The sequence below is a fragment of the Bufo gargarizans genome, chromosome 1, assembly GCF_014858855.1.
Source record: "Bufo gargarizans isolate SCDJY-AF-19 chromosome 1, ASM1485885v1, whole genome shotgun sequence".
Classification (NCBI taxonomy): Eukaryota; Metazoa; Chordata; class Amphibia; order Anura; family Bufonidae; genus Bufo; species Bufo gargarizans.
Window position 1 is genome coordinate 195017354 of NC_058080.1, and position 27877 is coordinate 195045230.

Consider the following 27877-nt stretch of genomic DNA (forward strand, 5'->3'; position numbering starts at 1 on the left):
TAACGCTTCATTTCAGGCTCTTATTTAACAGTTTCACAGATCATTTCTCAAAGGCTCTTGGTTTTGTTCTCTATTTATGCTGTTTAATTTGGTTTAATTAGCAAGATAAAAATGATAGATAGATAGATGTTGTAATTGATAGATATTAGATAGTTAGATTGATCAATAGATAGATCTGATAAAGAGAAAACTAGGTAAATAGATGCTGTACTTGATAGATATTGGATGGATGGATACATATATACATAGATATAAAGGCTTGGAATAATTTTTCCTTAGGCTACTTTCAGATTTGCGTTTATCCTATGACGGATCTAAATACCGGAGGAAAAACGCTTCAGTTTTGTCCCCATTCATTGTCAGTGGGGACAAAACTGAAAGGAACGGAGTGCTCCAGAATGCATACTGTTCTGTTTCGTTGCATTCCCAAGCCGGACAGAAAAACGCTGCAAGTAGCGTTTTTCTGTCCGGCATGGTATGCGGAGCAAGACAGATCCAGCATAAAACACAATGAAATTCAATGGTGCCGGATACAATATAAAACGGATCCGGTGCCCATTGACTTACAATGGTTTTAGTGCCGGATCCATCATGGCCATTTTTGAGATAATACAACCGGATCCATATTTTCTTAACGAAAGGGTTTTTGCTGAAAGCGCAGATGTGAGAATAGCCTTAGCCATGATGACTACATGTGAATGGGTCTTCAGTAGCTTTGATCGGGTGCAAGGGTAAGGCCCCATTCACACAATGATGTTCCTATTGCTTCTTGGTGGCCAGAATAGCATTCTATCCATGCAAAAAAAAAGCTGCTTGATGGACTCTCATTATACAGTGGGATCCATCAAGATCCAGTGCTTATTCTAAAACAGACAATAGATTCATCATATTTGTCATGAATGTACTGTATGGGATTACAATAGATGTTTATTCCCACATGCTGTTGAGCCCAGTTGTGTTGGGGTTATGATTAAAGAGTAATGTGATATGAACTGTTGCAGCCACCCAGTAGAGCCTAGCTGTATACAACCACTGACCACTGTAAATGTATTATCAATGTAGTGATGCCAGGTATTTCATGAAATCTTGACTCCAATGTCTGAAACACACGCAACATGTGTAAATTGTGGCGTAGTTTTACTCGTTGTTTTGGGGCATTTCTGTTCTTTTTACAGCCTAGCTATTTCTTTTTTGCTTTTTTTTTTCAACTAGAACACTATAGATTTATATGCTGTGGAAATCATGTTGTCTTCCTGCACAGAACACTGTCTGCTATGGAACACGATATGACGTCAGTGCAGTGGATCTGTGCAGTCTTTGATCTGCTGTAAACCAAAAGCCTCACCTTCCCCAGGACCCCTAACGCTTGGGTGTAACAGGCCCTGACAAGAGACAGTCTCAGTTATGCTGACTTTACATGCCTGGGTGGATCAGCTGCACTGCCTCTGATGCCACTCTGGTCTAAGTCTTTGATTTTAGGAGGGAGTGTCTTGAAAACACTTCAAACATTAAAGAGGTATGACAAAAGGCAAATGTCATACATAGGTTTTATTCGTACAATGTGTGTGTAGTTAGAAGATGCACACCTCAGGCTTGTCTTCGAGTTTTTAGAGTTTTTTTTGCTTAGTTTTTCATCAACAGTTGCTTTCGGCAGAGAATTTAATCCACTTTGATGCCATGGGATCACAAGCATGTTGGGACATATACAGGTCCTTCTCAAAAAATTAGCATATTGTGATAAAGTTCATTATTTTCTGTAATGTACTGATAAACATTAGACTTTCATATATTTTAGATTCATTACACACCAACTGAAGTAGTTCAAGCCTTTTATTGTTTTAATATTGATGATTTTGGCATACAGCTCATGAAAACCCAAATTTCCTATCTCAAAAAATTAGCATATTTCATCTGACCAATAAAAGAAAAGTGTTTTTAATACAAAAAAAAGTCAACCTTCAAATAATTATGTTCAGTTATGCACTCAATACTTGGTCGGGAATCCTTTTGCAGAAATGACTGCTTCAATGCGGCGTGGCATGGAGGCAATCAGCCTGTGGCACTGCTGAGGTGTTATGGAGGCCCAGGATGCTTCGATAGCGGCCTTAAGCTCATCCAGAGTGTTGGGTCTTGCGTCTCTCAACTTTCTCTTCCCAATATCCCACAGATTCTCTATGGGGTTCAGGTCAGGAGAGTTGGCAGGCCAATTGAGCACAGTAATACCATGGTCAGTAAACCATTTACCAGTGGTTTTGGCACTGTGAGCAGGTGCCAGGTCGTGCTGAAAAATGAAATCTTCATCTCCATAAAGCTTTTCAGCAGATGGAAGCATGAAGTGCTCCAAAATCTCCTGATAGCTAGCTGCATTGACCCTGCCCTTGATAAAACAAAGTGGACCAACACCAGCAGCTGACATGGCATCCCAGACCATCACTGACTGTGGGTACTTGACACTGGACCAGGCATTTTGGCATTTCCCTCTCCCCAGTCTTCCTCCAGACTCTGGCACCTTGATTTCCGAATGACATGCAAAATTTGCTTTCATCCGAAAAAATCACTTTGGACCACTGAGCAACAGTCCAGTGCTGCTTCTCTGTAGCCCAGGTCAGGCGCTTCTGCCGCTGTTTCTGGTTCAAAAGTGCCTTGACCTGGGGAATGCAGCACCTGTAGCCCATTTCCTGCACACGCCTGTACACGGTGGCTCCGGATGTTTCTACTCCAGACTCAGTCCACTGCTTCCGCAGGTCCCCCAAGGTCTGCAATCGGTCCTTCTCCACAATCTTCCTCAGGGTCCGGTCACCTCTTCTCATTGTGCAGCGTTTTCTGCCACACTTTTTCCTTCCCACAGACTTCCCACTGAGGTGCCTTGATACAGCACTCTGGGAACAGCCTATTCGTTCAGAAATTTCTTTCTGTGTCTTACCCTTTTGCTTGAGGGTGTCAATGATGGCCTTCTGGACAGCAGTCAGGTCGGCAGTCTTACCCATGATTGCGGTTTTGAGTAATGAACCAGGCTGGGAGTTTTTAAAAGCCTCAGGAATCTTTTGCAGGTGTTTAGAGTTAATTAGTTGATTCAGATGATTAGGTTAATAGCTCGTTTAGAGAACCTTTTCATGATATGCTAATTTTTTGAGATAGGAATTTTGGGTTTTCATGAGCTGTATGCCAAAATCATCAATATTAAAACAATAAAAGGCTTGGACTACTTCAGTTGGTGTGTAATGAATCTAAAATATATGAAAGTCTAATGTTTATCAGTACATTACAGAAAATAATGAACTTTATCACAATATGCTAATTTTTTGAGAAGGACCTGTAGTTATACGATCCAGTGTTGGCTTCTGTCTTTTACAATATTTTTTTTTTTACGATATGTTTTCTTTTATTTCTTAGCATTCCATTTTTCTTTTATGCAAATACAGTTTTGGAAATGATAAGGTTGTATATAGATTATGACTTTATAACTTGACGTGATAGATACAGAAAATATATAGAAAATATTTGCCTCTCATAGGGTTTAAATCCATCTTTATGATGTGAACAAATGTCCAAATAAAAAAAAAATTACAACAGGTTTACAACATTCGGATGTGTACCACTTTTTTAGAAATTAAAATATTTTAATTCCCACATACTTATTTATATTCTCTCTTTTCTACTTAGCTTCAAGAAGCTGTGCAGAAGAAGTTAGAAGGTGCTCGTTCACCACTTAATGGAGAGCAGCAGAATGGCATCTGTGATGGGAGGTTTTCACCCTCTGCTAAACGGAGAAGGAAAGAGATGCCAGGTATGGACACTCTTAATAATTTGTCCAATATGCCACTGCCTTCTGTGTCACCTCTTCACCAGCTTGACATAAAGCCACATCTACCTGTTACAAATAATGTAACACATTCAGGAGGATTAGAAGACATAAATAAGAATGGTGGCCAGCAGGATGTAAAGCTAGCAGTAAATGGATCTAATGCTACTGAACTGGAGGAGAGCTTTAATATCCTCAATAAGGAAATGAAACAAGAACCACTAGATGATGCTTCAGTCATTGATACATCTGATACTTCTCTTTCCAACCAAAATAAGCTTTTCTCTGACATAAATCTGAATGATCAAGAATGGCAGGAGTTGATCGATGAGCTTGCAAATACTGTTCCTGAGGATGATATCCAGGACTTATTCAATGAGGACTTTGAGGAGAAGAAGGAGCTGGATTTTTCCAGACCTGCAACTCAAACACCCCTTCCTCAAGAAAGTGCCAGTGTAAAGAGTGATCCATCCCACTCTCCATTCCCTCACGTCTCTATGGGCTCTCCTCAAGTTCGTCCATCCTCATCTGGTCCTTCTTTTTCTAATGTATCATCTGTTTCCAGCATACCCTCAGTCTCCAGTGCTCCATCTACATTAATGCTTGCTGGATCACCTGCAAGTTGCGTTGTCCAGTCCCCACAGACTCCTAATCCACCTCACACACCTGGTCAAACCTCAACAAGACCTGGTAATGGATATGTCATGACTCCAACTTCTAGCTCTGGAAGTGGCTCTGTTAACCTCCCAAGTGCTGACTTGTCTCCAGCTGAGCAGCTCAAACAAATGGCAGCTCAACAACAACAAAGAGCAAAACTCGTACAACAAAAACAGCAACACCAACAGCAGCCACAGCCGCAGCCGCAGCCACATACAAACCAGCCTTCCAGTTGGTCACCCGTGGGACCTCCATCTAGTCCATATGGAGGAGCCTTTGGTAATGAAAAGCCAAATAGTCCAATGATGTATCCCCAAGCTTTCAACAACCAAAATGCTATTGTACCTCCAATGGCAAATAATCCCCCGAAAACCACAATGAACAACTACCTCCCTCAAAGCCACATGAACATGATAAACCAGCAGACCAGCAACTTAAATTCAAACTCAATCAACAAAACTACCAATATGCTCAATTATGGTAATACTAAACCACTGTCACACTATAGTATAGATATGAGTCAAAGAATGACTCCTCCAATTGCCAACCAAAACAAAAATGTCATGTTACCATACATGCAACAGCAGCAGCAGCCACCGATGCCACCTCAGATGAGCCATTTGAGTGAGGAGCAGAAGCGGCTACTTATAATGAAGCAGAAAGGACTTATGAATCAACAAATGGCTTATGGATCTCTCCCGGGTCACAGCCAGGTAAGAGAACTCCAGCATGTTATGACTACAGATTTTCAATTTGGCATCTACCCTCATACCATACTGGGCCCTCGTTGTGTGTATGACATTTTGTTGTTAGGTATATTGAGCTCAGATTTTAGATTGCAGACATTCTGCAACGTAACATATCTGTGTATAATGAGATATTAGCTTAGCGTTGCTTTCAATGTTATATCCTTGTTTCAATGGAGAATAGCCACCCTATTAGGGACATTGGAAGAAGTTTATTTGCTCCCCTTCTCGAATACAACATACAGTATAGAGTCTTGTGTGCAGAAGTAATTGACGAGGATGATACAGCCAAGAGGGATGCCTATAGATTATGTCTGTGTACTTGTCTGGGAAGATAAGTGATCAAGAGTGTATATAGGGTTTTGACTGCAGAAAGCACCCGTATGTTATTGACAGGAGGCCTGCATCTACCAAGGTCTGGTCTTGTAAATTGTATATATTGATATGGATCCTGTGACTACCAGCCTGCACAATATCAAATCATAATCAGGTCTGCACTTAGTCTTGTAATATTTCTTCTGACTCTGTGCACCATATAGTTTATAGTTTATATTTCTGAGACTGACAGGTCGTCCTGCATGCATAGGTCCTTGGTAGGAAATCCCAATTCTTTCCCTGCTATGTAGCAGTGAGTCCTGAAGATAATGAGACAGGATAGAGATAGGGTACATGATATTGTTTTTTTATCAGATAGACAGTGATTGCGAGTAACCCTGGGTCACATGTGCGTTTGTCAGCAATTTATTTTCTTTAAACCTCTAGCTGTGTGCACAAGGTTCTAAAACCTGAGTGGAAACAGATAAGCAAGAATGAAACATATTTGTCTTGCTGTCTTTATTTACTATCCTCAGAAATAATTGTCGTTAGCAGCCATTGTGACATACCGTATTTTTTGCCTTATAAGACGCAAAAGTGGGGGGGGGGGGAGGCAGTGCGTCTTATGGGGCGAATGCTGCCATTTTTACTTTGCACTGATACATTGCCGTCCGAGATACTGCACAGCGCGGCCTGCGATGTATCAGCAGGGAGGGAGGAGGGGCTGGAGGCCGGAATAGCAGCGGGGCACAGCGCAGTCACTGTTCTCTATTACACCGGGCCCCGCTCACAGCAGTATTTATTAAGTGAAGTAATGGGTAAAGCTTTGTAAAGGTATAGCAATCCTCTGCAGCAGTAGCGCACGTAGTACTCACTACGAAACTCCCGTAGCAGGGAGGCTGGCCATTCACTCACTTCCTCACACGCATGCTTCTCCCACTTTATGAATGAAGCAGGCAGAGCAGGCGCGTGACAGAGTGAGTGACGTTACGCTGACGGCCGCCCTTCCTGCTGTGGGAGTTTCATAGTGAGTACTACGTGCGCTACTGCTTTAGAGGATTGCTATACCTTAACAAAGCTTTACCCATGAGTTCACTTAATAAATACTGCTGTGAGTGGGGCCCGGTGTAATATAGAACAGTGACTGCACTGGGCCCCACCGTGATTCCAATACAAGTTGCTGGCCTCCACCACCTGTATTGGGGGTCACTATTTACACAAGGACAGTGTTATGGGGGGGATCTGTGGATGACACATATATAGCATAAGATGCTATATATGTGTCATCCACAGATTCCACCCCCTAGCAGTGTCATCCACAGATCCACCATAACAGTGCCATCCACAGATCCCCCATAACAGTGCGTCATCCACAGATCCTCTCCATAACAGTGTCATCCACAGAGCCCACATAATAGTGTCATCCACAGACCACCATTAGTTCAAAACCCACCAAAAGCACACCTTTTGGTTCAAAATTATTTTTTTCTTATTTTCCTCCTCAAAAGTCTTATGGGCTGGTGCGTCTTATAGGGCGAAAAATATGGTACTTTATGTCTAGTCTGACTTCTACCAGTCTGATGCAGACTTCTTGACCTTGACCTCCTGAAGGAACTCTGGCCCTCAAAGACTTTTTCATTTGGCAAATGTAAACTGGATTGCAGAGCAAGCTCACTTTCTGGGATATCCACCGATCACTGGACTATGCTTGGCTTCCTCCATTAGTTCCATAGATTTTGAATTGAGCAGCAGTGCTTGTGTGACCACCGCTCTATTCAAACTTCTTAGGAAAAGGGGGGCTCGGGATCCCTGTTCTAATGATTGAGAGGATCCTAGCGGTGGGTTCCCAAGCTTTCATACATTTATCATAGTAGCACTACAATACTAATCACAAAACCTTACTGCTGAATTACACCTCAATTTGTAGGTAATCAATGGGAGCCTCTGCAGAGAAAATATGCACACTAATAGCCAGATCTGAAAAGCTGGACCTCCCGTAATCAACTGGGCAACTTTATTCTAAGGCTTCTTTCACACGTCAGTGATTCACGGATGCATGCTGTCGATGTTCTCCGACAGATAGCACTCATACCCATTGATTTTAATGTGTTTATTTGCACATCAGTGATTATCCACTAACCATGGGTCGTTGCAAAATCCATGTAGACATGCACTACTTTGGTCAATGAGGCCAAAGTGTAATGGGACTCAGCGTGGATCTGTGGGTCTGGGCCAGACAAAACACGGTGGAGGCACCATTTTTTTGTCCACCACCGGATTCCACTATAGTTAATGGGGTTGGGCGGTGAACAGCAGTATTTGGCCCTTCTGGATCAGCCTGCTGGATCAAGTAAACGGACATGTGCAGCTAGCCTTAAACATTCCTCATATGAATCAGCCTGTTATTTTTGCTATTAAATATTCGTATCTGGAAACTTGAAGACCTGACTTGATGGGCAGTCGGGTTTTCTTTAAACAAGTTGACAAACCTGAATTGTATGGCAGGAAAAGGCTAGTGCTATACTCTAATCTTACATTTTTAGGGGTAGCTTTTCTACAGTGTGTTTCTAGTGTGTCAAGAAGGTCTAATAAGGCATCATTATTGTAAATATTTATGCTCGTCACAGCTGAACAAAAATTCATTTTAGCTGAAGTCTGGCATAAAAAACTGTGAGTTCCCATTGACATTGTAATGAGTGTCCCCACTCAAACATTTCCATTTATTTACATATTTCTGAATCAGTCATGTTGGAGGAAAATAATGGCCAAATATGTGCCAGTGGTGGCTTTATCATCTACTTTCAGATCTTATATAATAGGGTTGTTTCAGGTATTGAATTTTCGATACCCAATTGATGCTTTTGCCTGGTATCGACCTTGATACCAGGATTTGCCTTTTTTTGATACTAGGCTTCGCTATTGCGCAGTCTAGTATCAGAGAACAAGGCGCACACTGCTCTCTGCAGCAAAGGGGAGAAGGAAGCAGTCTCTCCCTCCCCCCTGTGCCGCTGCTGCCACCAATGAGGAGAGAGGGGCGGGCGCACTGCGCCACCAATGAAAGTAAATGTTTAATACAAATCCAGGAGACTGGTGCTGGCGGTGAGCTGCGATTAGCGGCAGTTAAGCCCTCAGGTGCCGCACCCGCCTCCTGTATTAAATGTCAATTATATTATCATTGGTGGTGCAGTGCGCCCTCCCCCCCTCCTCCTCAGTATTAAAATCATTGGTGGCGCAGTGTGCCCCCCTCTCCTCAACCCCCCAATATTAAAATCATTGGTGGCGCAGTGTGCCCCCCTCTCCTCAACCCCCCAATATTAAAATCATTGGTGGCGCAGTGTGCCCCCTCACCTCAACCCCTCAGTATTAAAATCATTGGTGGCGCAGTGCGCCCCCTCCCCTTGACCCCCCCCAGTATTAAAATCATTGGTGGCAGTGGCCACAGGGACCCCTCCCCTCCTCATTGGTGGTACAGTGGCAGTTCTGATCAGAGCCCCAGCAGTATAATCCAGGGGCTCCGATCGGTTACCATGGCAGCAAGGATGCTACTGAAGCCCTGGCTGCCATGGTAATCTCCCTGCTGCTGTGTGTATTATGCACAGGGCAGCAGGGACAGTGTGAAGTCCTATTCACCCTGATAGAGCTCTATCAGAGTAAATAGGACAAGGGATTTAAAGATCCCAGGTTCTGGCCCCTAAGGGGGGAAATAGTTAGTAAATTAAAAGTAAAAAAAAAACAAAACAAAATATTAAGTATAAATCACCCCCTTTCCCAATTTTACATATAAAATATATAAACAATAAATAAATAAACATATTACATATTGCCACATCTGAAAAGTCCAAACTATTAAAATATAAAAAAATCTCCTATGCGGTGAGCGCCGTAAAATAAATAAAAACTGTGCAATTCGCCATTTTTTTGTCACCTTGTTCCCCCCAAAAATAGGATCAGACTGTTCTATTATGGGCCGGATGTTCCATAAAATGCGAAACGCACGCAGATTATCGCAGTACTTTTTTATGGTATCGAAACCGAACCCTATTATATAAATATACAATGCATTCGGAAAGTCTTCAGACCCTTTCACTTTTTTTCACATTTTATGTTTCTGCCTTGTGCTAAATAATAAAAAATAAAAAAAAAGTTTTACCCCATCATTTAGAGATTTTCTGCCATTTTTCTCAGCAGACACTCTCAAGCTCTATCAGGTTGTATGGGGACCATCAGTGGACTGCCATTTTCAGGTCAGTCCTTCAATTCGGTTCCTGTCAGGACTATGGCTGGGCCACTCAAGGACATTTACAGAGTTGTTCCTAAGCCATTCCTGTATTGTCTTTGCTATGTGCTTAGGGTCATTACCTTGTTGAAAGGTAAAGCTTCAGTCTAGTCTGAGGTCCAAAGCACACTGGATAAGGTTTTCATTAACCACTTTCCGTCCGCCCATAGGATATAAAGGTCCTATGGGTGGACCTCTATTTCTGAAAGCACGTTTTAAAACGTCCTTTCAGAAACAGCAGCTGCACGCTAATCGTGCAGCTGCTGATCGGGTTGCCCGCTGTCAGTGACAGCAGGGCAACCCAGAGAGAAGGCAGGGACAGTTCCCAGGTGTCCCTGCCTTCTATGCGCTTGCTGTTCCGGCCCGGCGGTCATGTGACCGCCGGGACCGGAGAGTGCAGGAGCTGTGTGAGGTCCTACAGAGACCTCGATCAGCCCTGCTCTGAGGCTGTACAGCGCAGAATCATGCTGTACAGCCTCTCTGGGGGGTGCATTTCTTCTGTAACTGGGGCTACTATGTCAGCCCCAGTTACAGGAGAAATCAACAGTGAAAAAAAAAAGAAAAAGTGAAGCAAATGTCCCCCAGAGGTCTTGTATGACCTTATGGGGGACGAAAAGTGTAAAAATAAATAAATAAATAAATAAATAAAGGGTTGAAAAAATAAAATAAAATAAAGTTTCACATAGAAAATAGAAAAAATAAAATAAAATAGACATATTTGGTATTGCCGCATCCGTAAAAACCAGCTCTATAAAAATATCACATGACCTAACCCCTCGGGTGAACACCGTAAAAAAACAACAAAAAACTGTGTCAAAACAAGCAATTTTTGTCACCTTGCATCACAAAAGGTGCAACACCAAGTGATCAAAAACGCGTATGTCCCACAAAATGGTACCAATAAAACCGTCACCTCATCCCGCAAAAAATGAGCCCCTACATAAGAAAATTTCTTAAAAAATAAAAAAACTATAGCTCTTAGAACATGGAGACACTAAAACATCATTTTTTGGTTTCAAAAATGCTATTATTGTGTTAAAGTGAAACAAATAAAAAAAAGTATACATATTAGGTATTGCCGCGTCCGTAAAAACCAGCTTTATAAAAATATCACATGAGCTAACCCCTCAGATGAACACCGTAAAAAATAAAAAAATAAAAACTGTGTCAAAACAAGCAATTTTTGTCACCTTGCATCACAAAAGGTGCAACACCAAGTGATCAAAAACCCGTATGTCCCACAAAATGGTACCAATAAAACCGTCACCTCATCCCGCAAAAAATGAGCCCCTACATAAGAAAATCTCTCAAAAAAGTAAAAAATATATAGCTCTCAGAACATGGACACATTAAAACATAATTTTTTTGTTTCAAAAATGCTATTATTGTGTAAAACTTTAATAAATGAGAAAAAGTATACATATTAGGTATCGCCACGTCCGTAACAATCTGCTCTATAAAAATGTCACTTTACTGAACCCCTCAAGTGAACGCTGTAATAATAAATAAATAGAAAGTGTGCTAAAACAACCAATTTTTTGGTCACCTTGCCCCATAAAGTGTTATAATGAATGATCAAAAAATCATATGTACCCAAAAATAGTACTAATAAAACTGGCACCTTATCCCCTAGTTTCCAAAATGGGGTCACTTCTTGGGAGTTTCTACTGTAAGGGTGCATCAGGGGGCTTCAAATGGGACATGGCATCTAAAAACCATGTGGAGTTCCTTTTCTTCTGCGCCCTGCCGTGTGCCCATACAGCAGTTTATGACCACATGTGGGGTGTTTCTGTAAACCGCAGAATCTGGGTAATAAATATTGAGTTTTGTTTGGCTGTTAACCATCGATGTGTTAAAGAAAAAATTGGATTAAAATGGAAAATCTGCCAACAAAGTGAAATTTAAAAATTTGATCTCCATTTTTCTTTAATTCTTGTGGAACGCATAAAGGGTTAACAGAGTTTGTAAAATCGGTTTTGAATACTTTGAGGGGTGTAGTTTCTACAATGGGGTCATTTATGGGGGTATCCACTATGTAGGCCCCACAAAGTGACTTCAGACCTGAACTGGTCCTTATAAAGTGGGTTTTGGCAATTTTCTTAAAAATTTGAAGAATTGCTTCTAAACTTCTAAGCCTTCTAACGTCCTAAAAAAATAAAATGACATTTCCAAAATGATGCCAACATAAAGTAGACATATGGGGAATGTTAAGTAATAAATATTTTATGAGGTATCACTTTCTGTTTTAAAAGCAGAGAAATTGAAATTTAGAAAATTGCGAATTTTTCACATTTTTGGGTAAATTTGGGATTTTTTCATAAATAAAGGTGAAATATTTTGACTCAAATTTATGACTATCATGAAGTACAATGTGTCACGAGAAAATGAATGACTTGGATAAATAAAGGCGTTCCAAAGTTATTACCACATAAAGTGAGATATGTCAGTTTTGCAAAATTAGGCCTGGTCAGGAAGGGGGCAAATGGCCCAGATGGGAAGTGGTTAAGAATATCTCTGGATTTTGCTCCATTCAGCTTTCCATCAGCCCTGACTAATCTCCCTGTTCCAGCCGCTGATAAACACCCCCACAGCATGATACTGCCACCTCCATTCTTTACTATAGAGATGCTATTGGGCAGGAGATGGGCAGGGCCTGGTTTTCCTTCAGGCATGATGCTTAGAATTGAGGCCAAAAAGGAGAGGCTTCTTTCTGGTCATGCCGCCATGGAGTGCTACAGTGATGGTTCTCTTGCTGTAAGTTTCTCCCATCTGCACACAGAATCTTTGGAGCTCAGCCAGTGACAAGGCAAAGATGTTCTTTACTGTTCCTGCCTTCTCCATTTCAGTACACACAACGCTCCGTTCCCGGCTTCCTGCTCCAGTTCAAGTGATCATGAGATCATTGGGGCCAGGTATCTGCACGAGCTGCTGGGTCATAGCAGACCAAGATCAGATCTGCAGTGAGACTTATTCCCTCTGTATCTGGGGATAATATGTCAGCTCCAGGAGAAAGTAGCAATAGAAATGTATAATGTTAAATGCCTCCAAAGTTCCTGTATGGCCATATAGAGGGCACAAAATATGAAAAAAAGAAAGACAAAATAAAAAATCTGTTAACACACTCCATACCACAGCTTGTAGTCCCCCATATTCTTGAAAAGTATTAAAAAAGAATAATGAAAACATATGCAAAATATACATTTTCCCAGGAATTAAAAATAAAAACAAAAAATGCTAAAATACAAATTTCACAAAAAAAAACATTTATCACCAAATAAAAGCTCAAAATTTATTTACAGAACCAAAAGGAAAAAAAGTTATAACTTTCAAAGATGCATGTATTAAAAAAACAAAAACAGAAAATGGGTCTGATCAGGAAGTAATTCAGTCATCACGGGTTAAGTTAGTAGTGACAGCCTTGCAGAATTTGTTTTGAAATGGATTCCTACTAATAATCCCTGGATCCCAACTGATGGATACCATTGCTTATAATATGTTGGTCAGGTTTCCACTGAGTATCGATTTTTTTTTTTTTTGGAAGACTAGAGCTGCAGACTACATTATCTTTTACGTAAAAATTAATGAAAAAAACGTTGACTAGAAAATGGCGCCAGTTGGAGCAGAGCATTAAAAGTTTGAATCTCTCAGTTTATCTTGCGGCATTGTTCAAACAGCAAACAGTGTGGATACCACAGTAAATATTTACAGTATAGTATACTACAATGCCAGTGAAGGTAGTTTCATCCTTTCGTATTTACATCAAAATTTCCATGAGAAAAAATTTCCATTACGTAAAAATATAGCCAAATGGCCCTTTTACACAGGCCAATAGTTTGCTATGAATGTTGAATGTTGGCCCGATTGTTGCCCCATGAAAACATGCCAGTTATTACCCAACAAACGAGTGAGCGATCATTTGTCGGGCGATTGCACCATTAAAGCAGCATTAAAACTGCTCATTGTTACCGGACAGAATATCTGCTTGTGTTAAAGGACCCTTAGACCCTGACAAAGCTGTTTCCTAAATAGCATAATGTCCTGTAATCCCACTTAACTAGCCGATAACAAATGTTAGAAAAGGGGTTAATCCAGTTTGAAAGGGGCAACATTATCTAAGGAAAATATTCTGTGCATTGAGAACTGGTTGGCGCTTCCTGTATAGCGGAGATGTGTAGCATTTTATTGGCTGATTTGGTTGTATATAAACATCCTGGGGAGAAGGTCGGATGCTGCTGACCCTCCCATTAACATGTCAATGAGGATAGCTGGTGCTTTGAGTTTACTGCTCCTAGATGTGCGATGAGCCTCATTAATTACATTTAGGAAGAAAAGCACACAGCTCCAAAAGTAAAGTGAAGGGGAGGGGGAGGGAGTAGCCTTCGTTTCCCATGAATATGAATAATTGGATGGTTGGCAGCATGTCCTAGTGGTGGTATATCTGAACAGAAAGAATAGCCTTCTCTGTAAACATGAAACCCAGGGATAACAAAGGCAGAAGAGCGCCCTTTGAGAAAGTCTAAATAGACCCTGGCCGCGGCAGAGCTTTCACCGATCAGCTACTTGCTCGCCATCATATTAAGAGCTTGTGCCTTCTATTTTGTTGCAAACAAAAGGCAAGCGTAATTGGAAGAAGGAAGCGTGTTGAGCAGTGGCACCTTATGTTCAGCTCTGCTTCCATTAGCATGATCTGGTAGCACAGTGCATTTTGTGATCTGCCATAAATTATGTGATCATAGATAGAGCGCTTATTAAAGATGAGAAAAAGTCAGGACTCTGGATACAATCATGTGTTCCTGTATTATTTCTCAACTAGAAAAAAAAAAAAAAGATTGTCTTCTGCATCTAGTATTATAGTAGTAGTATAAGATGCAGTTGTCATAAGATGCCATTTTAGACATATACTGTATATTTCAGTATATCTTCATATTTATTAGTGAGATTTCAGAATATTAGAGACCATCTGTGGAGATAAACTGGGCCGGCCTATAGGTTAGTCTTCATCCGACTGTTTCTGGTGGAAATAGTAAAATTTGGGAGCTAGGTAAAATATCATCACTATGGCCAACATGTAGTGGCTTATCCTCTTCCTATTGTAATATAAATACAGGGATGTCATCAAAAATTTCTGGGCCACATACATCCAAAAAGCCTTGCCCCCCACCACCACCTTTTATTGGGGGAGCAGGGGAGACAACATTGGCTGAGGCCCTGTCAAAGGAAAGACGTGAGAGAATGGAAAGTAGTAGAGCCAAAATGGGGGTAGGGGAAAGAGGCAGGCTGGCAAGGTCTTTGTGTAGGGGCATGGGGGAGACAGTAACTGGTCAGAGGCTTTGTATGGGACACTAGGTGGCAGGGGCTATGTGAGGAAAATGGTCAGGGGGAGATAAGATGGCATAGTTTCTGTGAAGGGAGAGAGAATTAAAGAAAAATATTCTCCATACACGCCCAATCCTGCTTAGTTTCCTCTGTGCCTCCACTTAATAATAGTGCCCTCCTTTATGTGACATGAAGGACACGTTATGGTGCCCACATATTGTCCTGAAGTAGCACACACAATCAGGATGTCCCCTTAGTGTCCCCCACAGAGTAGTGATGTTTCCTGTTGCCTTCCCACAAATTAAGGATTTCCCCCCTCACAGTAGAGATTTTTCCTTTGTGTCCCCCTCACAGTTGTGACCCTTTAGTGCTCCTGTCACAGTAAGAATGACCCTTTAGTGCCCCTCACAATAGTGATGCCCTCGCCCCGTTCACCTAGCCCCATTCCCATGATGAACATAGTCCTGAGGATGCATATACAGTTGAAGTCGGGACATGCAGCCATCTTTCCGGAACAGCGGCTGGATTTGGGATGGTTGGGAGGTATGTGTGAACTCTTTGTTGCGTTTTCATCACCACCGGGCCTTGCCTCTTGTTTTCTTGCATTTTTCTGCTCCTGTGACTGGCATTGCCACCTGCAGTTTGTGACTGGACAATGGTCTGCTAACAAGGTGCTAACACATGCTGCTGCTCTGTACCCTTGAACACTGGTACCATAGAATCCAGGGTACTATGAGTACTGATGGAGGAAGTTGATTTCTCTTCTATCCTCTGACTCAACTCCTATACCATTCACACAGTGGAATTTGCAGCCAGAATTTTCACGTGGACACAGTGGCAAAATTCTGGCAGTTTTTGGCTTGCGACAACATTTGTATTTTACTTTGTTTTCTGTTTTTAAAATCTGCCACTGATGATGCAGTGATCTCCCATATACTGCTGAGGACAGGGATTGGCTGCAGGATGACCTGTGTGCATGGAATGTGCCAATTTTAGCTAGGAAGGTGACATCAACGGTTCAAGGGGTTATCCGATATCTAAAATACCCCCCCCCCCCCCCATGCCCAGGACCCTACACACATGCCACTCTGGATCCCTGCACGGCCACTGCTGCATCTCCCCTTTGCTTGGATTAAAGCATCCGGCGACAGGGGAACAGCCAATAGCAGGCTGCAACGATGACCATCCTGAAGGGGGCTCGTCCCCGTGGTAGCCTGCTATTAACTCTCCATCCTGAGATGCAGCGGCCGTGCAGGGATCCGGAGGGATGTAGGTGACGGGGAGCAGGTAAGTATAATCCATACAAGGGGCCCGAGCATTGGGGGATATTTTAGATATCAGATAACCCTTTAAGGATTGGAGCGTGATGCTGGATGTACCTGGAGAGAAAAACTGCTTATTTTGATGTTGTATCACATCTAAAACTAGCCCCACAAGTTTTTATTTAACTTGTACAAGCCCTTTAACTGGCACGTATAAAAAGCTTCATTTCACCACTGAGGAACTATTTCCAACTGGCAGCCTTTGGGTACCAGCATCTGGACTTCCCAATGGGAGCTCTGCATTGGGAAACGGACCTGAATGGACATCCCCTTTGGTTGGTCTATTGTCAGGGAAAAAATGATCTGGCATGTTGAATTACAACATGTCCAATCCTTTGTTTTCAAGGAAGATAAGCTGCCACAAGATGTGCCTGGCAGTGTCTTCTTCTCCTCTGTGCCTAACACAAGCATGCTTTGGTGTGCATAGTGTATGTATGGTCAGGTCGGAAGGGACAGCCATTGAAGGTGATTGGTCAGTGGCCATACACATTAGATGAATATTATAACTGATAAAATAGAGTAAACTCACCAAATTCGACAGGATCGCCAACCGTTCAATGTGTTTGGGGTGTTCTGACTTTGCCCAGGCAACTGATATCTGGGGAAAAAAGCTTTGTGCAATTGGATTTCTATATGCCCAATTCTTTTCTATATGCCCAATTCTCTTTTTTATGCCCGATCCTAGAACTGTGCCAGAGGTATCTTCCCTATTGAGAACACATGCGTGCTGAGACGACCTGAGGAGGCAGATCTTGGTGAATGGAGAGGAGACAGCTTTTTGAATCATGCTGAAATCCTACAAAAATGATTGATCATTTGTAACATGTTTAACGCTAAACACAAGTGGAATTGGAAAGCCTCCATTCGAAGTATATTTATTGACATTTTAGCGAAGCTTTTATCTCTCTGTGACTTGCACTGCAGGTAGAAAATACTTGTATCTCTTGGAAAACAAGTGAATGAGATTTATGGATGTGGAAATTCAGGAACACAAATGAGCCTATTTATTAAACTATAATTCTCTTTACAGGAGTATAGCTGTGCCCCACAATTTTAGCCACAAGCTATGAGCAAAGAAAGCTTTAGTTGTTGGAACATTTTCTTATTCGACAACGTGTTGGTTGAAAATGCTTTCTTGCACCCAAAGTGTTAATCTGGATTTTCGATGTTATCATTTGCATTCAGCGAGCCGCTCAAGGCATGTTATTTTGATTGCTGGCTCAGGCCCATGCTCCTACAAATGGAGGAGGCTGGGAGGATTTAATGAAACAGGAGCAAACGCTTGATTTCTCTTTGTCTATTAATCTGTCTTGGGCTCAGTTAAATATTTTCTGCCCCCACCATTCTTTCATTCTGTTGCTAGGAAAATGGGAGGTAAAAGTTCATCCAATGCTCGGTATGGCACTGCAGCACCGAGACCTTTTTAATGAAGAATAATGAAGAGTAATTGCATATCTGTAATAATATCAAACTTCCGAAGTCAAGGGCAATTGGACATGTCCCAAGAATGTGTCTAGCTTGAGATACACTGCAGTGACCATCATTTCAAAGGATCTTGTGAAATTATGACCATGCTAGATAATGTGTTTTATTTTTTAAATTACCTGTAAAAAAGGGTTCAGGTTATTCAAGGGCAACTGATTCACAATGCAAATATAAAATATTTTTCCCACAAAAAATTAGGATCCATATGGTACTGTTTATTCAGATTTCATTTTTGGATTGTCTGAGTTGTTAGTCATAATGTATCTAAATTATATATCATATGGTAGGAAAGAAAGCTGTAGGGGTGCGGTGGTACCTGTCTTACCAAGGCCTTGGTGCTCAAAGGCCACTGTGCCATATAAGAACACACCGATATCACAAATGGCAGATGGTAGTCGGAGGCTCTGTTAGATTTTGGACTGGGACTCAGGAACTTCCAGATATTACACTAAATAATAGATTGAAGAAGATTAGTGATGATCGAGTATGCTCGGCCAAACACCTGTTGCAGGCCCTCGAATATAATTTTTGGGTAGGTCAGGTCACCAGCAGGCCCCCACCTACAATGTTTTACAGGGTCAGCTCACCAGCAGGCTCTCGCATGTAAATTTTTAGAGTGTCAGCTCACCAGCAGGCCCACACCTACAATGTTTTACAGGGTCAGCTCACCAGCAGGCCCTCGCATATCATTTTTTAGAGGGTCAGCTCACCAGCAGACCCTCACCTACAATGTTTTACAGGGTCAGCTCACCTGCAGGCCCGCACCTAAAATCTTTTACAGGGTCAGCTCACCAGCAGGCCCTCGCATATAATGTTTTACAGGGTCAGCTCACCAGCAGGCTCTCACATATAATGTTTTACAGGGTCAGCTTACCAGCAGGCCCGCACCTAAAATCTTTTACAGGGTCAGCTCACCAGCAGGCCCTTGCCTACAATCTTTTACAGGGTCAGCTCACCTGCAGGCCCACGCATATAATGTTTTACAGGGTCAGCTCACCTGCAGGCCCCCCGTCTCCTCTGTTCGGCGCTGTGTGCGGGGGGACTGCGCATGCGCAAGATTTATCCAGCATACAGGGCCAGCCAGAGAAGACGAACGCTGGCCCTGTCAATCAAGGATGGCAGGGCGTGACTTGAGGAGGGCGAACAGAGCCTCTAGGAGCAAGGGAAACGCCCCCCTTGCTCCTAGAGGCTAATTAGCATATTATAAAAGTCAAAATTGTGCAGTAATGGGGGCATCCAGAAGCATAAGATTAGGAGAGTTAGGGTCTGCTAACATTAGCACATCACTAATGTCAGCCAGTTTAATAGGGTTAAATCTGGTGACAGAAAGCCTTTAAGTTTCAGCTTTGCAACGATATTCCCCCCGGAACTCAAAGACTTTGGTTTCCCGGAAGCTGCTCGGCGGGTCATGAGAATAACGCTGTCGGATCACCGGTCATCATCGTTTATGGTCAGAACTACGATGGTATCTGATCGTCTTCGAACCTCCGACTTTTGTTTTTGATTAATGAAAACATTCTTGACAAATACTTTTGCTTTGGTTTGTCTTGCGCCGTCCAAGAATTTCACCTCTAGCGGCACAATACAGATGCCTCCAGCCGTCCCTCTTAATCATGGCCCCAGTTCCGAAAACCAGCAAAATAGAACCGGAGTCCTATTCCATTATTTCTAGCTGAAGTATTCAGGTGACCCGGCCTGCTTTGAACACTGTACATTTTTTAAATGGTCAGCTCAGTAGCAGGCCCTCAACTATAATGTTTTAGAGGGTCAGCTCAGCAGCAAGCCCTCGCATATAATTTTTTAGAGGGTCAGCTCCCCTGCAGGCCCTCACCTACAATCTTTTACAGGGTCAGCTCACCTGTAGGCCCTTGCATATAATGTTTTAGATGGTCAGCTCACCTGCAGGCCCTCACCTACAATCTTTTACAGGGTCAGCTCACCTGCAAGCCCTCACCTAATTATACCTAATAGGTAATTTGCGCGCACGCTTGGAAGTGGTAGCTGTAGCTGTTTTTCAGGCTCCCTCTCTGGAATCAAACCCTGATTCCCCGTTACCCATGGTCACCGTTGCTGGTGCAGAAAATATCATCAAAAGTTGATAGTGCAGACATCCGAATGGATCGTCGCTGTCACAGGGATGTGCGGTCGGGCACAGGTTATCTAGAGTCACCAGAGCGGCAGCAGGTCCTCACCCATAATGTTTTAGATGGTCATATCAGCAGGCCCTTGCTCCAAATGTTTTTGAGGGTCATCAGTAGGCCATCAATCATAATTTTTCAAGGCTGTGTATAATGCCCTCCTTTATGTGTAATAAAGGTTGTATTGGAGTGCCGATTCCTTGTAATTTTTGGCAGCCCTTTCACTTAGTGCAGGGATAGCCAACCTGCGGCTCTCCAGTTGTTGCAAAACTACAACTACCAGCATGCCCAGGCTGCCTACAGCTTTCAGCCTACAGCAGGGCATAGTGGGAATTGTAGTTTTACAACAGCTGGAGAGCCACAGGTTGGCCATCCCTGACTTAGTGCATAGGCTTTATGAGTGTAGGAGTCCCACTACCTGAACAATTGTACCACAATGTGAATGAGGCCCTCCTTTATGTGATATACAGGTTTTATCGAGTGCCTCTTTGGCAGCACTTGCACTTTATACATATTGTGGGGATCAGCTCAAACAGTGACTTCAGGTGTCATTTAAACAATAGTCTTTTATTTTGCTCAAACACGGCTTTAAACAAATGCTCGCTTACTTCAGCGGGTAAACACAAAGAAACACAGTTCATATGAAAAATGGTCTAACTCACAGTCCTCTGTAGCTCCAGAGTTCCACCACTTGCTGGAGAGGGGGGAAAAAAGATTAGGCCACGGCAGGCTTATCCACAGCAACACACCACACACCTTTACTTCCAGTCTGTTACACTTCCAGACTAGGAACCACACCCCCAGCTCTCCTGGGATTCCTGGCTTAAATAGGCCAGCCAACACCTGGCCTGGATACGTGGGAGTAGTCATCCCACCCTGCTCTTTGACTACTCCAATGAAACCCGGCCCGGATCAGCTGCAGCTAGCAGCTAAACTACCTCTAGCAACTGTCAGTAACCTAGGGTTACTGACGAAACATTACCGGTTCATTTCACTGAGGCCAGGCACCTCGGTGACACTTATCTATCATCTATAATGGCACCTTGTGCCTTCTCACATATCCCCCCCCTCTGTCCAAAGCCGGGGGCTTGGACATCTTTAGCCCCCAGACTGTGTACCCTGGACAGGGCGTCCGCATTCCCTTGCATCTTGCCTGGCCTGTGTTCTACTGAGAAGGAGAACTCTTGAAGTGCAAGGAACCAGCGGGTAACTCAGGCATTATTCCCCCTCTTCTCTCGCATCCACCTTATGGGAGCGTGGTCTGATACTAACCTAAACCTCCTTCCTAGTAAATAGTACCTCAGGGAGTCTAGTGCCCATTTTATGGCCAGACACTCCTTCTCAATGATGGCATAATTCCTTTCTGCTGGGGACAGTTTTCTACTCAGGTACATCACTGGGTGCTCTTCTCCATTCACTACCTGAGACATGACTGCACCCAGACCCACATCGGAGGCATCGGTCTGAACCACAAACTCACGGGAGAAATCCGGGGCTATCAACACTGGTTGCTTACACAGGGCCTGTTTAAGCTCTTGAAAGGCCCTTTCCGCTTCTGGAGACCACTTCACCATAGCAGACTTTGTGCCCTTTGTCAGGTCAGTCAGGGGAACCGCTATTTCTGCGAACCTGGGGACAAACCGCCTATAGTAGCCCACAATACCCAGAAATGCCTTGATCTGCCTCTTAGTTAGTGGACTGGGCCAATTCTGAATTGCTTCTACCTTGTTAAGCTGGGGTTTAATCTCCCCTCTCCCCACTACGTAGCCCAGGTATCTGGTTTCCTCCATGCCTAGGGCACATTTGGCTGGGTTTATCGTAAACCCCGCCTTCCTTAGAGCATCAAGGACGGCCTGAACTTTTCTGAGATGGCTTTCCCAATCGCGACTAAAAATGACAATGTCATCTAAGTACGCCGCGGCATACTCCTTATGGGGCCGTAGTACTTGGTCCATAGCCCTTTGGAAGGTGGCAGGGGCCCCCTGCAAGCCAAACGGCATTCTTACATACTGAAAAGACCCCTCAGGTGTAGAGAACGCAGTCTTCTCCTTAGCCTCTTGCGACAGTGGGATCTGCCAGTATCCTTTAGTGAGATCTAAGGTGCTAATATACCTTGCGGGGCCTAGCCGTTCGACCAGCTCATCTACCCTGGGCATAGGGTAAGTATCAACTGTGGACACTTCATTAAGCTTGCGGTAGTCATTGCAGAATCTCCACTCCCCGTTTGGTTTTGGCACTAACACTATGGGGCTGGACCAGCCACTTTTAGACCTTTCAATCACCCCTAGCTCCATCATCCTCCTAACCTCTTTGGAAATCACATCCCGGCGGGCTTCAGGGATCCTATAGGGTTTTAAGTTCACTCTCACTTGGGGATCTGTGAGGATCTCATGTACTATCACATTGGTACGGCCAGGGGTTTCTGTGAAGAGATCCGTATTCCTCTGCAGCAGTTCCCTAAATTGTTGTTTTTGGGAGGGGGATAGGGTCTCTGAAATTTTAACAGCTTCAATGGTGGACCCTTGTTGAACCACCAGGCAAGAAGCTTCAGGTGGGTCTCTCTCCTTCCAGAGTTTGATCAGATTGACATGGTATATCTGGTAGGGCTTTCTCTTCCCTGGCTGGTGTACCCTATAATTGACCTCTCCCACTTTTTCCACTATCTCGTAGGGACCCTGCCATTTGGCTAGGAATTTGCTTTCGACAGTAGGGACTAACACTAACACCCTATCTCCCGGATTAAACTGTCTTAGACAAGCGGACCTATTATATACCCGGGCCTGTGCCTCCTGAGCCTGAAGCATATGTTCCTTTACAATGGGCATCACCCTTGCCATCCTCTCTTGCATCTGTGCTACATGCTCTACTACACTTTTGTAGGGAGTAGCCTCACTTTCCCACATTTCCTTTGCCACATCCAAGAGACCTCTGGGGTGTCTGCCATATAGTAATTCAAAAGGTGAAAAACCTGTGGAGGACTGGGGCACTTCTCTAATAGAGAACAGTAGGTATGGTAACAGACAATCCCAGTCCCGCCCATCCTTCTCTACCACCTTTCTCAGCATGGCCTTTAGGGTCTTATTAAAACGCTCCACAAGGCCATCCGTCTGAGGATGGTATACGGAGGTTCGCAGCTGAGTGACTCTTAAAACTTTGCACAGTTCCCTCATCACTTTTGACATAAACGGGGTCCCCTGATCTGTAAGAATCTCTTTGGGAATACCCGTTCGGGAGAAGACCTGGAACAACTCCCGGGCAATATTTTTGGACGTGGGGTTCCGTAGGGGAACAGCCTCAGGGTACCGGGTAGCGTAATCAGCGATTACGAGGATGTACTGATGTCCCCTAGCGGACTTCACCAATGGGCCTACCAAGTCCATTGCTATCCTTTCAAAGGGGACCTCAATGATTGGTAAGGGAACGAGAGGGCTACGGAAGTGTGCTACTGGGGAAGTGACCTGACAAACTGGACATGATTGACAGAATTCCCTAATCTCTCGGTAACACCCCGGCCAATAAAATCGTTGTAGGACCCTCTCAAGTGTTTTGTCTGCACCCAGGTGACCACCTAATACATGGGAATGGGCCATGTCCATAACCATACGTCGATATGGTCCCGGGACTAGTAGCTGCTCTATCACTTCGTCCCGTATCTTGGTCACCCGGTATAATAGATCCTGATTCAGGGCAAAGTGTGGAAACCGTTGGTCGACCCCGGGCTCTTGCGGAACCCCATTAAGGACCTCCACATTCTCTAGTGCCCCTTTTAAGGTCAAATCTCGAAGTTGGGCCGTACCAAACTTTCCCCGGGATACCTCCAAGTCGGGGACATTTTCCTCTGGGGTATCCTCTTCCTCATTGTCTCCCAGCAGGACAGTCAGAGGAAACTCCTGGGTCGCCTCTGGACTCCCACCCACAGGGTTGCATGGGCCGGCGCGGTGATTCGGCATAGCCACCTTTGCCCACAGGTCCCAGAACAGGGGGCAGTCACGGCCAATAATAACCTCATGCAGTAAGCATTTCACTACTCCCACATGGTGGGTCAGGGCAGTCCACTCTGTCTCCAGAGTAACCTGGGCCACCGGGTAAACTCTGGTGTCACCATGAATACATGTGACTCCCAGATTTTTCCCAGGGACCAACACATGAGGAAGAGAGGCCGAGATCAGGGTGACCAAGCTCCCTGAGTCCAATAGTCCTGAGACCAGAGTTCCATTGACGGTTAGTGTACACATCTGGGGTCCCTCCCCCCCTGTGGGTACGGCGCTGCAAGCTGGCTGCGCAAAGAGGGAACTGCGCCGGCCCATAGAACAGTCCATGGGCTCCGTGGTGAGGGGACACTGGGCTACCATGTGACCTGGGGCCCGACATCTCTAGCAAATGATTTCCCGAGAGATTCCTCTGGGTATGGGTTCAGGCATCCCCCTGGCCTTGACACGACCCTCTCGAATAGGCTTGGCCCCTAGTCTCTGACTATCTGAGTCCTTCCGGGCCCCCCAATATATTGATTTCAGCTTCCCTGGACCGCCCAGGGACTTCTCCATGGCATGGAATCTCTCCACTAGTCCCACCAGGTCATCTGCTGTCTGGGGGTCACCCTGTGTAACCCAGCACTGAATGGGGTGAGGAAGGGAGTGCATGTACCGGTCCATGACTACACGCTCCACCATTTCAGCAGGGGAGCAGACCTCTGGCTGCAACCACTTTTGAACCAGATGTAGCAAGTCAAATAGCTGGGACCTCGGAGGTTTGTCCAGGCAATAGGTCCAGTACTGTACCCTTTGGGCTCGCACTGCCAAAGTAACACCTAGCCGTGCCAGGATCTCGGCTTTTAATTTGGGGTACTCTTTTGCGTCCTGCAGGGCAAGATCATAATAGGCCTTTTGGGGCTCCCCAGTTAAATACGGGGCCAGGACTTCAGCCCACTGATCCGGTGGTAGCTTTTCCCGGTCAGCCACCCGCTCGAACACCGTGAGGAAAGCCTCGACGTCATCCTCCAGGGTCATCTTTTGTAAAGCTTCCCTCACAGTCCTCCTGACACGGTGACCATCATTCGGAGTGGGAGGAGTTAAACTCTCCCGGGTGCGAACGGCGTCGGTCAGAACGGCCATCTGCTGGATGAGCAGCTTGTTGGTCTCTTGCTGGGCTTGCATGGCATCCGTATGTGCTTTCTGTTGCTGCAAGTTTGCCTGCACCAGGTGCTTAATCACTTCCTCCATGGCAGCTGGTGTGGGTTGGCTCTGTGTTGCAGCTTTGACCCAGGACATGTAATTCGACCGCGGGTTTATGCCCGCATTCTCCACCACTTGTGGGGATCAGCTCAAACAGTGACTTCAGGTGTCATTTAAACAATAGTCTTTTATTTTGCTCAAACACGGCTTTAAACAAATGCTCGCTTACTTCAGCGGGTAAACACAAAGAAACACAGTTCATATGAAAAATGGTCTAACTCACAGTCCTCTGTAGCTCCAGAGTTCCACCACTTGCTGGAGAGGGGGAAAAAAAGATTAGGCCACGGCAGGCTTATCCACAGCAACACACCACACAGCTTTACTCCCAGTCTGTTACACTTCCAGACTAGGAACCACACCCCCAGCTCTCCTGGGATTCCTGGCTTAAATAGGCCAGCCAACACCTGGCCTGGATACGTGGGAGTAGTCATCCCACCCTGCTCTTTGACTACTCCAATGAAACCCGGCCCGGATCAGCTGCAGCTAGCAGCTAAACTACCTCTAGCAACTGTCAGTAACCTAGGGTTACTGACGAAACATTACCGGTTCATTTCACTGAGGCCAGGCACCTCGGTGACACGTATCTATCATCTATTATGGCACCTTGTGCCTTCTCACAATATATATACAGGAAATAATGTTTCCTAACAATTTTTCCTCTAAAATCTATTTTATCTTCAGTTTTGTGCATATTATTGTCAGTCTGTAAAAGTGGCATACTACTCGGACAACATCGTTCCCAGCAGTGACCTGGGAGTTCAAGATGCATCCAGACATCCTCCCCATGCTGTTCCCAAACCATTTCGGTGGTGTTTCCATCATTTTCTGACCTTTACTATGAACCTGACACCCTCCCCTCTTCAGAGCAGGGGACGCCTGGTTTAATGCTCGGGTTCTCCCATTGACTTCCATTGTGCTTGCGTGCTCGGTAGAGCACCCGAACATCCTGAGGTGTTCGGCCCGAGCACCTGAGCACTATGGTGTTCGATCAACACTAAAGAAGATCTATAATAACCCACTGCAAACCATTAAAGGAGTTAACCCAATGAGATAAACTGTCCATGTGCTTACTTGGGCCCCATGTAATGCTACTTATCAGCCAGCAACCATACACCACTTATGGTTTCCATGAGTTTCAGGAGCTGATCAACCGGACAACTTTCTTTACAGGGGGGATTGTTCCAACTCCTAGAAAACTCATTTAATAAAATTGTGAAAATTAAAGCCACAAGTTTACAGATTGTCAAGAACATTAAAGGGGTTTTCTCAGTTTTAAATATGATGACCTGTACATATGATAAATCATCAATATCAGATCAGGGTCCAACATCTGGCACCCCCATGATCAGTTGCTGGAGCCAGAAGCACTGCTCCTCTGTGAAGCGTCTGTGCCGGGTTACAGCAGCTGCATTCAAGTGATCAGTAGGGGTGTTGGGAGTCAGACCCCCACTGATCTTATATTGATGACCTATAATATGGATAGGTTATTAATATCTATAATTCAGAAACCCCCTAAGAATGGTAATGAACTGCAATTTTAATGAAATGTGTCATCAGAAATGACATATTTTTTTAATCAAATTTTTATGTTTATATTTTTAAAGAATGTTTGGTGATGTTATTTTTTTTATTTTTCTTATCCTGCAGTTTTTTCACTGTTCACTAAGCATTTTTAAGTGCCACTTCTTGTTCTGTACAGATCACTTTTCAGCAGTCAGCTCATTATCATCCCCGGCAGTATTACAATGATAGATATATAGATAACACAGGGCCTACCATTCACAATAGGTGATATCACAGTTTATCTACTCCCTCGTGACCTCTGCACAGATCACAGAGCATGCCTAGAAAAATCTCCGATATAAGTCAGAGGTCCCTTCCTGACCATTGTATCTATGGCCCATGTTGGAAGCTGTAAAACATGCAGTATCTCTAAATGCTGTTAACAACAGTTCAGACAAGATGGCCCCCCATAATGATGTTCAGGAAATAGAATTAAAATCTGCAATCAGAAAATAAAAACAGATTGGTTTTAACTGGTAGAAAAAATATAGATGACACATTCCCTTTAAAGAAAGACCATCAGGATCACTCCCTTTCCTATTGAGGTACTTCCTCAGTATACCTGATTTTTTTAATGTTTTTTTTTTATTATTATCCAAGAGAAATCAGTTGTCTATGCATAGCACCTAACAGTACAGTAAGCTGTATAGTAAAGCATATGGAAGGACTGAGCAAAGAGTAGCTGTCCAACCCTCTGACGACATCAGCCACAAGGATGATTTCTGACTCTCCTAAGGTGCTCATGCACACAGGCATATCACAGAGGGCATGTACCTTAAAAACATAACTTTTAATGCATAATATAATAAAAGCGCTCTATATCAGAGCTACTGAATAGTACCCAGATGTAACACTGCTAGATAAATACAGGTGCAAAAGTGGGCACAGTAGATACTAGCAATAAATAAATATAGGGGATGGTACCTTGGGGATATTACAAAGTCCCTTACTCTGGTTCAGCCCAGAGTTGCACCCTAATGGTGGGTGCCCTCTGTCCCCATGCCTAAACCTACAGTGCCCCTATAA

At 44.0% G+C, this 27877-nt stretch overlaps 1 protein-coding gene across 2 annotated transcripts in view; it reads left to right on the plus strand.

The window, feature by feature from the left end:
* Window positions 1–27877, plus strand: part of MAML3 (mastermind like transcriptional coactivator 3) — a 373092-nt gene that overhangs the window by 220259 nt on the left and 124956 nt on the right. For both annotated transcript variants that reach the window (XM_044300780.1, XM_044300788.1), the window contains exon 2: window positions 3664–5172. In XM_044300780.1, coding sequence (XP_044156715.1) covers window positions 3664–5172 — 1509 coding nt within the window. The remainder of the gene's footprint in view (window positions 1–3663; window positions 5173–27877) is intronic.